Source organism: Protopterus annectens, chromosome 1.part1 (assembly GCF_019279795.1).
Source record: "Protopterus annectens isolate FY-2018-M chromosome 1.part1, PAN1.0, whole genome shotgun sequence".
Classification (NCBI taxonomy): domain Eukaryota; kingdom Metazoa; phylum Chordata; order Ceratodontiformes; family Protopteridae; genus Protopterus; species Protopterus annectens.
In genome coordinates this window covers 1,119,667,247-1,119,679,854 of record NC_056726.1, presented here as the reverse complement: position 1 = coordinate 1,119,679,854, position 12,608 = coordinate 1,119,667,247, and the positions used below count along the sequence as shown (strand labels likewise).

The 12,608-nt window shown below is 41.3% G+C and overlaps 1 protein-coding gene across 1 annotated transcript in view; it reads left to right on the top strand.

Moving 5' to 3' along the window:
• Positions 1–12,608, top strand: part of LOC122815615 (deleted in malignant brain tumors 1 protein-like) — a 949,251-nt gene that overhangs the window by 206,461 nt on the left and 730,182 nt on the right. The window contains 1 exon segment of the mRNA XM_044088272.1: positions 11,547–11,553. Within this exon segment, the coding sequence (XP_043944207.1) occupies positions 11,547–11,553 (7 nt within the window).

The following is a 12,608-nucleotide window of genomic DNA, read 5'->3' as shown; positions in this document are numbered from 1 at the left end:
GGTTCGGTAGAACTTCTACATTGCCCGCCTGATCGTGCAGGGATTCACATCTAGATTGGGGTAGGTCATCGTCACCTTGTACTCATTACTCGTTACACCTATGATTGAGTACATTGCCCCATTCGGAAGGTATCTGACCCGACACCTACAGCGGCTGGGAAGGCCCCATAGGTTAATCATCAGACAGATGCAGGGAGTCAGGGGTTTGTGTTATGCTGCCCCACTGTAAGGACTCCTGCTCCATTCAGTCACATACCTCTTGTTCAGTGTTGACCTGTGCCTGACATACGAGGCCATGTCGACCCATATTTGATGACTATGCTTCACCTACTGGATCTACATCCCTCGGAACCACAAGGGCAGGTGACGTGAACCTTGACACGGTCATTAATAGAATGTGTTGGAGTGACACATACATCACCCAGACACTCACTATGCTGTGGATCTACATCACAGTACATGTGAGGCAGAGAACCTTGCTAGCCTTGTTCGAGGGGGATCTTGTCCGTTGGATGGGGGATTGCAGATATACCCCAGGGATTACATCATTGTCACTGTTTGACAGAGGTACAGCAATATAATAGGCATTTATCTCCAGACCGGAGGGTTGGCAAAGGAAACCTAGCTATGGCCTAGGGTTATGGCTGCCCTTGGGTAGATAGCCTACTCTGTACCTATGGACCTATGAACCTATGTTCATAGTTTGTCCCATTCACACTTGTCTATCCCCTATCCTCTTTCTCATGTGTATATTTCTGTGGCACGTGATTGAGCTCTGTTTTACCTGCAGGTATGCTGTCTACAGTGCACATACGTCACGGTTGATTACAGTGTATCTGTGTACCTACCTCTGTGATACTGAGGACTACCACACATCCTTCACAGCATTACATGCATATGTCCATTCTTTTATTCTTTGGCCTAAGGGGGGGTGTTAAGGCAATGGTTACACGTGTCCCTGTTTGTGCGCGCGTCATGGTGGTCTTTGACCAGCCTCTGTTGCTGTCGTGGGATGGACGGTGGTGTTGGTGTGTGTTTGGCATGTGTTTTCGCTGCCGGTACATCTGTGGGAGGTGGAGTTGGCACATGTTCCTCTTTGCAGGGGGCCCCATCCTGGACTTTTGTGTCATGCATCTACACTTGGCATGTGCCATATGTCCTGTGCTATTCCCACAGTCATGTATGCCTTCATGCATTACTACTGCGTGTTACTGGCTGTTTGTATGTGGTACACATGGCTATTATGGTGGATGGCTTGGCCTATTCCCATGCTATGACATACCCATCCATCCAGGCATATGCATGTTATTCCGTCCTTTGCGTTGGCCGTGGGTGTTTGGCCGTCCGGCAACGCTACTCTCAACATGTGATGTCCCACCTTCCCCTTCTGTGCCTGTGGCACCCTGTTAGGGTGTCCTGTTTGGTAGGCAGATGTTCCGCTATATGTGTTGTGTTTGACATGTCTGCATAGCTAATCATCGGTACGGTGGCTGAACATACTGCCTTGTCCAGATGTGTGCAGTTATGGGCACCGTGGCGTGTGCACGCCTATGGGGTTTCGACAGGTCCATACCACATGCGGGATGTACACATTCTGCCGACACATTCACATGCAGCCATTTGGATATCTGTACCTGAGGCGGGTTGTTAACATGTGGGGTACATATTTGCCCGCATGGCACTGCCTAGGACAATACTTCTTACCACTTTTCAGGTATGCCCATCATGTGTAGGTGTGTAGCTGCGCAAGGCTGCTAGCTGGGTTGGGTGCACTGTCGTACGTGGGTGCGGGTTACATGCTATGACGGGGCTGTTGTGTATTACATTTGCATGCATGAGTTCTGCTTCTGGATATTATGCTTAGACATACGCCGTCCTATGTGTATGCGACGAGCACGTTGCTGGGTGTGGTACATGTTGCTATGCACATGTTTGCCTGTGTTTAGGGTATCTTGTTTCCTTCTTGTTGTTATATCGACACGGCTACCCGGCTGTGTACTCTCACTACTGCTGGTGACCATGCCCATGTCGCTACTTCTATGTCGGTGCGGCGCGCTGACATGCTGCAGTACACCTTCACTGGGTATGCCCACTGACAGTGCATTGCGGGACGGACACGGTATTACGCGTATCCTTTGTTCCTTGGACGGGTACACTTAGGACTTCGTGGGTTAATGTTTGGTTCTCCGTTTTGTTGGAACGGGTACTTTGTTGCATAGTCTGCGTACGTTTCATTCTCCGTGGGCCCTGGCTGGTGCGGTTACTATTACAGGCGGACTGTGAAAGTCAGCACTTTAGGTTGCTCATCGCCTGCCGGCTTGGCCACGCCTCCGGACGCATCCTACTTGGGCTCGCTCACGTGCCCTACGCACGTGTCTGTGGTTGCAGCGCGCACTCATTACTATGCATATGGCGCTGCTACGCCGACTATTCACTGCTCCACCGGCGCAAGCCTTACACCAGCCTTGCGCCGAGCTTCATGAATCCCGGGGAATGTGTTCTATAGAAATGTATAAATAATTAAATATTTAAGTAGTATAAAAATAAAATGTATTATAAAACATATAATTAATGTTACTATTAACAGATGCCTTATGTATTGAAAATTAAATAAGCGCTCCATCTGCTGGTAAAACTTAGTTGTAACACACACTGTTAAAAATAGTGTCATGAAAAATTATTGTCATAAAATTAAAAATGAGAGTGAGTAGAGTGGATAAAATTCTAGATGACTATACTTAATTCTAAATGTATTTAAGGATGTATTTCTGTTTGCGAAACCCAATAAGAAAAAAACTTGTGAAACTCTTTTGAATGTTAATATTTATATATTAACTGATCTCAATCTTAAGAGGGGCACAATAGAAACATTTTCATTCAACCCAGGAGATATGTTAGCTTGTAATGTGAGTTGCCACCACAATTTTTTGTATTCAATTTGTTCCTCCGATAGCCCCTCTCTTATATCACACTTTACCTCTTCAAGAACAAAGTAAAGAAACCTGACCTTTGTACCCTCCTTTGAGGGTTTGTATAAAGCATTATTTGTCTTCTTTGTCTGAATGTCATAATAATGATCATATATGGTTCGTACATAGGTACTAGGCTATCAGCCCTGGGGCCTATACAAGCCCAGCCAAAAAGGTACCCTGGCTTTTGCCACCCAAGAAAATTATTTTCCTGCGCCACTGTCGAGCAGAGCTACAGAGGTGATCCCCGGGGTGAATTTCCTATTTCCCATCCAGTCATCAAGATTTTTCTTGAACAGTGCTAATGAGGAGCTTTGTTTGATATAGATAGGTAGTTTATTCCAGAGTATGGGAAATCTCTGGGACAGGAATCTATCCCTCTGGCATGTTCTGTTTATTGTGGTGACAAGGTTTAGGTCTCTAGAGCATGTAGCTCGGAGGGATTGGGATTTCTTTAAGTGGAGCATGTCCAACAGCTCTGGGTTTGACATAGCTTTGTATGTTAGGCAGAGATCACCTCTGAGTAGGCGATATGCAACGGAGTAAAGCTGGAGTTTTTGAGACGGTCTGTGTAGGGCATCTGTTTGAGGCCAGTAATCCTTTTTGTGAGGTATTTCTGCGACCTTTCCAGTTGTTGTAGATGTCTTGTGAGGTACATACCAAAAGGGGCGTTGTACTTTATAATGGGTCTAATGAGTGATGAGTAGACAGGAACAATGACCTCTTTTTTTCTGGATGAGAAACCTTTTGTGATGAGGTGTGCCACATAGAAGGATTTCCTGACTACTGTGGCGATGTGATTATCAAAGGAGAGACTACTGTCCACCTGTGTCTCAATATCTCTTATCACACTTTCGGTGTTAAGTATACTACTGCCTATGTTGTAGTTCATGGGTACAGAGTTTTTACCAAAGAGGATGACAATGCACTTTTTGGCATTGAGCTTGAGGCCATGGCTTTGACACCAGGCATCTGTCTCAGTGAGGCCCTTTTGTAGGATGTCCACATCATTAGGAGTTTTGATTATGTCTCCTAGTTTGCAGTCATCTGCGAACTTCTTTAGCCTGTACTTCAAAAAAGTAGATACCAAACAGGAGAGGACCCAGGATTGAACCCTGTGGTACTCCACTTGTCACTGGTCTGAAGTCAGATTTGGAGTCTGCTACTTTGACAGTGTGGGTTCTGTCAGTGAGCCAGTTGGCAACCATCTTGTGACATAGGGATTTATACCTAGTTTAGTGAGTTTATTATAATTCCAGAGTGGGTGATGGTGTCAAAAGCCTTGGCAAGATCTAGATAGGCTGTGTGAACCACCTTACCCTTGTCTACGGCTTTGATGACTGCTTCAAAGAAGTCTATCAGGTTTAGGAGACATGATCTGCCTTTTACAAACCAGAACTGGGTGGGGCCCAGAGTTTGGAGATTACCAAGGTCTTTGTTTAGAAGTCCCATGATGATACGTTCCATGGCCTTGCAGACCAGCCTCGTCAGGTTAACGGGGCGGTAGTTCCCGGGGTCCGTGGTGGCTCCCCCCTTGTGGAGTGGGATAACCGTTGCTGTGAGCCATTCAACAGCCACAAAGCCTGAGGTGAGGCTTTGACTGAACATGGTACTTAGGTGGGGTGCCAGTTCATTCTGTAGTTCGTGTAGAACACAGCCTGTGATGTTATCTGGTCCCATGGATGCTGTGTTCTTGGCTTTGGAGAGTGTGGTTTTTACCTGTGCAGCCATGATTACAGGAACTTTGCATTCTTCTAGTATAGAGATGGGCTCTTTAGGGGGTGAGAGGAGGGTAAAGTTAGCACTAAACCTATCTGCCAGGATGATGGCAATATCAGTTGGGTCTGTATATTTAGTGCCATTGTGCTGTAACTCAGAGCAGATCTGAGTGTTGCCATTCAGATTCTTGACATAGCTACAGAATGCTGTGTGGTTGTCTTTAGAATCAGTGGTGATTTTGTTTTCATAACTAGCTTTGGAGGATTTTATCAGGGATCGCAGCTTCTTACTGAGGCTGACCAGGGAGCTCCTTCACTCATGGGATTTTACTCTCTTTTGCAACAGTTTCTTCCTTCTGTTGTACAGTTTGTTTATGGCAGGGGACCACCAGATTGGCTTCCTTTTTTTGGAGGATAGTGTCTTGGTTCTGTTCGGGATAGCACGATCCATTCACTCATGTATGTGCTTATAAAGTACAATTGTGTAGGATTCAGTTGTCATAACTGAATTGTCCATCTCCATGGGTGTCATGAAGTTCACTACTTCTGTCTTAAGAAGCATGAAGTTGGCTTTGGAGAAATTTTTTATCATGGTTTCCTTAATGGGGGTTGGGGGTTGGATGTGGATATCTAAGGTTATTAGCTTATGGTCCGATCGGACCAATGAAGCATTGACTTCAGGTGTGGAACACCGGCCACTCATGTTGGTAATGACTAGATCTAGGATATTGTTGCCCCTGGTGGGGGTGTGGATAAATTGATCCAGGGCATTGGTGTTTATGAATTCCAAAAAGCGTTGAGCGAAGGAGTTGGTACATGAGTAGTTTTCTCAGTTAATGGTGGGGTAGTTGCAATTGCCCATTATAAGGCTGTTAGGTTGAACCCTAATATTTTCCAGTACATCAAGAAAAGAGGAGTGGGAATCTTGGGGCATGGTGGGTGATCTGTCGCAAGCTACAATTTGGATTGAAGTTCTGCCCAGAGGCAGTTGCACTTGGATAACCTCGGCTGCATTATGCTGAGCAACTAGCCTGGAGTTGTTGCTATCCTTAATGAATATGGACACACCTCCACCTTTGGTGTTCTGGTCCAGTTTACATGGCAGAAAAGTGTGGTACGAGTTATAGACTGGTAGTGCAGGGGTGATCTCTGGAGCCTTGATCCAGGTCGCAGGCACTGCACAGATATCGATGTCCTCCACTTTAAGGAGTGCCTCGAGTGAGTGCACTTTGAGATTTAGACTTCAAGCATAGCATCACCCTCAGTTTTTGCTTGCCTGTTCCTGTTACAGTGGTGAATTTGTCATTTGAACCTTGCCTAAAAAAGGCACTATAGGGGCGGCAAGAACCTTAGCCAGTATCCGGAATCCCAGGGGTGACAGGTGCAGACCATCTCTGGCAAAGCATCATGGTCTGTTGACCATGTCATCCCAGGCAGACAGATACTGGATCCCTTTAGAATGGTACCAGAAACTTAGCCAATTGTTGAAGTCAATCATTTTGTCCTTGTACTGCGGCATCATTCTGGGTGATGGCAGAATGCTACTCAGGGCTAGGGTCATACCTGCTTGGGCTACAAGATCGGAGAGCTCTTCCATGTCTCTTTTCATGTAGTCCAGGGAGGTACGTCTCAGGTCATTTACACCAACATGGACAATGAGAGAGTCATATTTGTACTTGTTGTGCAGTGACCTGAGTGCGTGGGTTATGTGGCGGATCCTGGCACTTGACAGGCAGCTGACAGTAACCTTCTCCTTGTTTAGCCTGGTGAATGGGACTTCAGTGTGCCTGACTATAGAGTCACCTATGACTATTGTGTTGGGTATGTTGTTTTTCCTTATTGGCTGTGGTTGAGTGACATACTGAGTCTGCGGGCTATGTATCATTTGGGTTGTGTTGGGGGGGTGGAGGTTGCTTACATTTCTGCTTTGGAGGTCTCTGTTACTTGATCAGATTATTATTGAGAGCCTCCGCGAATGTTTTTGTGTTTCTATGTGTGGATTTTGGTGGTGTAGATTTAGTGAGACTATGTGATGAGTGTGGTGTGGTGCAATTGTTTACCTTCTCCTCTTGACTGTCAAGTTCAGTCTTGATTGGAGAGAGCTTTACCTCCAGTTTGTCTGGATAAGTGCATCTCTCACAGGTTGTAGTGTTGGGTGGTAGGAGGAGAAGGTTGTCTGTGTACATGAGGCAATTTCTACATTGCCCCAAGATGCCCAGATTCATCAGATAGACAGGAGAGAACACTGGGAGCGGGAGCTGACCCTTGGACATGCCTGAATAAAAAACTATTTTCCTCTAGATAAGTGAGGAAAGTGTGTACAAGAGCTGTTTCTCTCTAAGCAAGTGAGGAAAGTAAGTACTAAAACTGTTTTCCTCTAGGTAATGAGGGAGGTTGAGAGCTGTAGTAATTAGTAGGTTATTTAGTACTTACAAGTTTTGAACAAGTGCTGATCACGAATAAGAAAATTCAAGTGCTAAAACTTAGAATCTGTATCTGGACTAAACTAGTTACTGGAAAGGGGGAAGCAAGTGCATATGCGGGCTTTTAAATCAGAAAGTTGAGAGAGATGGAAAAACTGCCCAAACGGCCAATAACTACAATTTCTGGGCCAGAACCACTCCTTATGTGGTAGATAGGCTACCTAGTGCTTACCACTCCCACTGATAAGCTAGAAGGCTTCCCTCCAACACAGAAAGCTTGGGGGGAGGCTCAGAAGCTTACATACGGTCCTGGATACAGCAAATCTGAATCTGGACTACACTAGGTGTTTTTTTTTTTTTATATAAACAGAAAATTAGCTAAAACAGCAGTAAAAACAATTCAAATGCAGTGCAAGCTAGCACACTTGAGTATGTAGCAATGTCAGACCAAACAGTTTAAAAATTAAAAATGACTAAAAACAAGTGCAGAAAGAGTCTATTAGGTAGAATGAGGTAAAGAGATGGGACTGGGGGGAGTGTCCCAGATCAAATCTACAGTGGGGGCGGGCAACTGCAAAAGCCTCCAAATTTAAACAAGACATAAATAGGGAGGGTGGGTATGGGAAAACCAACACCTTCAGCAGAGATCTGAAAAACTATACAGTGAAGAAATAATAACAGTGCACAACTCTAAAGTCAGCCAGCAATGATATAAAATTAGTCAAACAACAATTAGCAGTACACATCTCTGAAGTGCCAGAAAAATATACTCAGCTCTGTATATCTCCAGATAGTTTGAAGAGCACTCTGTCAGGGCACAGGAAGGCTCCAGCAATGATATGTGCTTATGCTCAGGTTTCTCCAAATAAAAAGCTTGACATTCTTCACAAGTAACCAGGTACACTAAACCAGAGGAGTGACGATTGTAATAGTTTGTTCCCTCTATTACCCTGCTCCTACTAACCAAAAAGTACACTCTCTTTTTTCACAATATACGCACACTGAGAACAAGCACCATGCCTGAATGTTCCTTTCTTTTTAATCTGAATGTTCTTTTTTCTATTTGAATCTTGCTTGAATTACCCTTTTAGATTTTGTGTCTTTTTATATATAACTTTCACAGTTTTTTTAGGAATTTCTACTAAGTCGGTAAAACTTATAAACCTTTCCTATTCCTTTTCTATGACATTCCTACTATATATGCATTCCCATTATAGTCCATCATGAAAGCTTTACTAAAGGTTTTTTCCTGATTACTGACTGAATGTCTTTCCATATTATCACCTAGAATGTTTTCTCCTAAAATAGGTCTAAATCGATCCTTTCTCTCACGACTACTTCTTTTCTAATTTCCTCTGTCAAGTCTAGAGGGTACTCATTTTCTTTAAATAGGCCTTCTAGGAATCTACATCTGTGCTCAAAATCACTGTCTATGGAAGTCATTCTACTGGCCCTCACGTATTGATATTTTACTATGTTCCTTTTAAAATGAAATGGGTGGGCACTTGCATAGTGCAAGTATGAATTAGAAAACATATCCTTCCTGTATATTCTAGACCTAAAACCTTCACCCATTTTGAAAATTGCTACATCTAAGTATTTCAATAATCTTAAGAATAATTATATGTAAACTTCAAAAACTCAGTGGTTTCACCCTTATAGACAATAAATTCTTAGGTGGGGGCACAGGCAGTACCGATAGCCGACCCTTGTATTTGTTGAAAGAATTCACCACCAAAGTATATGTAATTATTTCTCAGCACTAAATCCATTAAGTTTAAGCAAGTTAAATGTTCACTGTGTTGTAAACTTTTTTCATTAAATAAAGCTTCTGCAAAAAAATTCCATGCCTTCATTGTGAGAAATACTGGTGAACAAATCTACTATATATAATTGTTGCAAAAATGATGTTGTCATCATATAACTCTGGCTTGATATTCCATAAGAATCACAGGAGTCTTTTAATATGCAAGTTTCATTCAAACATAACTTTTTAAATTTGTTGTCAGCATATTTATATAAGGGTGCTTTCTTAGACCCTTTGGCAGCCACAATGGGTCTTAATGGTGGATCAAGCTCATTTTTGTGGACCTTAAGGATTCCAAACATGGAGGAACGTTTTAGTTTATCATTTTTCAAATATTTGTATGTATTCCCATCAATTAATCACTCCATAAACATATCACTCAAAGCAATAGCTATCCTTTTATATGAGATGTTAATTTCATTGTTAGACACCCATCATATTTATCTGTGTCACTTAAGATGTCATTCATTTTACTCTCATATGATATTAGGTCCATAATAACCCCCCCCCCCACATCTGGTTTCATGACCCTAATATCTTTGTTTTTTCTCAGTTCTTCTAATACTTTCTTTTTTTTGTGGTTAAGTTGGGTCTGCATCTACAATTAAAAATATTTTCTAATTTCTTTCTCGACAATAGCTTCAACGTTTTTTAATTGAGGGTACAATGGTGGGTTAAATAGACTTTTCCTTATAATTGTGTCATCAACCTTAGACTGTTGTGGCAACACTAGGCCTAAGTTTATTATTCTCACAAATAACTTTACATCCAAATTAGCTTTCATTAAGTCACCTTTCTTTTGAGGAATACATTTAAATCCTTTAAAGAGAATACTAAAACACTCTACTTTCAAATCCACTATACTATAATTGTAAATATTAAAATTATAAGTGTATCTGTAGTTAGAATTCTCAATTTCAGTTTGGGAAAGGTCACCTACACGGGTGTATGTGTGAGGATGTTAATATCTCCTTCTCCACCCTCTCCCTGTTGTTCATCCCATTGAATTGTAATGATTTTGATGGTACTGTGGTGGATTCTTGTTTTTTAACCTTTCAGATAGTCAAAGGGGAGAGTATTCTAAAGGGTCATTAACATCCCCTATTCTATCCATTTCATTCATATCCTGTTCCTCTTCTTGAAAATAATTCCTCTCTTCAAATCTATTCTCATAATTGTAGAAATTCCCTTTTTCTTTCCTTCTTGACTTGTTAGGTATTGGGTAATTCCTACTTTATTTATATTCCAATACATCCCTTTCTAACTTCCTCAATTTCCTATCAGTCCATCATACCCCTCATCTATCTTTTTCCCTATGCTAAAATATTTTTCTCTTTCTGTATCTACACTAAACATAAGGTCTTTAGTAATATTTTGGTTAACTTCCTCAATTTCTTTGTGTACCAATACTTTAGTTTTTTTTCATTTCATTAATGATGGCTATTACTATTTTCAAACCACACAGGCTGAAAATATCTATAACGTCTTTATGAACTTTACTTCCTATCTGCACATTATTGGAGTATTTAAAAACTCCTAGCCCTTTTGGTACAATTCCCATGCTTACACACTCTTTCAAATAAACATGTTCAATTTCAAGAGTTCTGTATTTGAAACATTAAATCAAAAAGTCTGTTAAGTTGACTATTATAGGTATCAGAATGTGGTGACTCTCTTACAGTATTATTTTTAAACCTAGCTGTGAAATTAAGAAATAAACAGTCTCTTAGGTCCACATTATTACCGTTTGAGTTTGAACAGTCACCTTTACTTAGTTGAGTTGATATAGATTCAGCTTCCCGTTATTCCATTCTCTGAGTTTCACCTTTTGCCTCTATTAAAATCACTGGGGTCTGTTCAAAATCCATATCGGCCCTTGACAGGTTATTAACATCAAAATTCTGTCTTATCTGGGTGAAAAATCCATTAGAAACACTCTCTACACCTTTGCGTGTAGTATTTACTTCCTGATTCTGTTCATCAGAGGCTTTAGAAAGTACACCAATCATCAAGTGGCTGATTGGTGTAAGCAGATCAATCAATTGGGTTAGCTGTCCATCAGCTTCCTAGTCTGTCCAATATAATTGTACCTGCTTTAGTCCATTAGCGGTACGTTAATCTCTCCTTCCATGCCTCTAAGTTTCACCAAAACCACAAAATCCTGTAGAAGCAGTGTCCAAGCAAAAAAAAAAAAAAAACAATAATCCAAATAAGAAAGGCACCAGAAAGGAGATAACCAAAATAAACTGAGCTGTTGGACAAACCACTCACTTATATTAAGGAACAAGCTAATGACTTCATTAGATGCAGTAAATCACCGTAACAAAAACATGTATATACTGGCATTTGCTTAACCAGATAAGGCCTAATTGTCTATTTAAAAACTGATTAAAACTGATTAAAACACAATTGCTTTACCCCAACAAGGAAGTATGTGGATCATAAACAAATGAATAAACATGAATATATAAAAAGGTTCAACCCAAATCTATTGTGTAAAAACACATATTGTGTTATATAGAAATGTGTAAGTAATTAAATATTTAAGTAGTATAAAAATAAAATGTATTATAAAAAATACAACTAATCTTACTATTAATAGATGCCTTATGCATTGAAGATTAAATAGGAGCTCCGTCTTCTGGTAAAACTTAGTTGTAACACATACTGTTAAAAATAGTGTCATGAAGTGTATCCAAACTGTTATCCATTGTACCAGATATAAGTTTTAATGCATTTAGCTTTTGTATGATACCAGTATGAGGAATGGTGTCAAAGGCCTTAGCCAAATCAGGATACATTGTGTGAATTGCATGGTAACTGTCAACTACCTTTGTAATCCTTTTTGAAGAATTGTATCAAATGAAACAGATTAAATAGATAAGGGGCAGGATTCATGAAGCCTCCGTGTAAGAGTTATAACTCTTACACGGAGGCTGCAGTTAAACGGAGTGATGTCAGCATGCTCTGCATATTCATGAGAGCATGCAGAATCACACCTAAGTCTAACACGGTCCGTGTAAGACAGTAGGGGGCATGTCCGTAGGCCGAGCCCTGCAAGCGGACATGCCCCCAGAAGAGTAAAAGTGCCCAAAGTAAACACCCACGACAGAGTCCATGGAAATGTGAATAAACTCAACACAACACATGCCCCCACAGACTATGAACAGAAAATATATAAATGAACATGTTATATATTTTTTTTAAATTGTAAAGATGTTTGCTCGTGAGTGCACTCGTTTGCACAGGCGTGCCCGTAGCACAGCTACAGTTAGCAGTCAGTGGGAAAGCATATAAGAACTAAATATGTAACATAAGCCAAGAAGCAATAGCGTAGCGGTAGAGACATCAGCTGAAGAGCAGGCATTCATCGTTCGAGCCCCCACACCACCAACTTTTATTTTTAGCAAAATAAGCACGAAACAAGTCCCTGACAAACATGTACACATATAAAATCACATTTTATGTAAAATGTAATGAAATAGTCCATTTATTTTGAAGAAATGTGAGGTAACAAAACAATAAAAAAATGCCAGATGTGATTATAGCTGAGCTACAGTTTAACAAGGTGAGTGCATCTGCCCGTAGGTGAGCAGTGGTTTAACAGGTGCAAAATGAGTGCCCGTAGGTGAGCAGTGGTTTAACAGGTGCAAAATGAGTGCCTGTAGCTGAGCAGTGGTTTCACACGCTG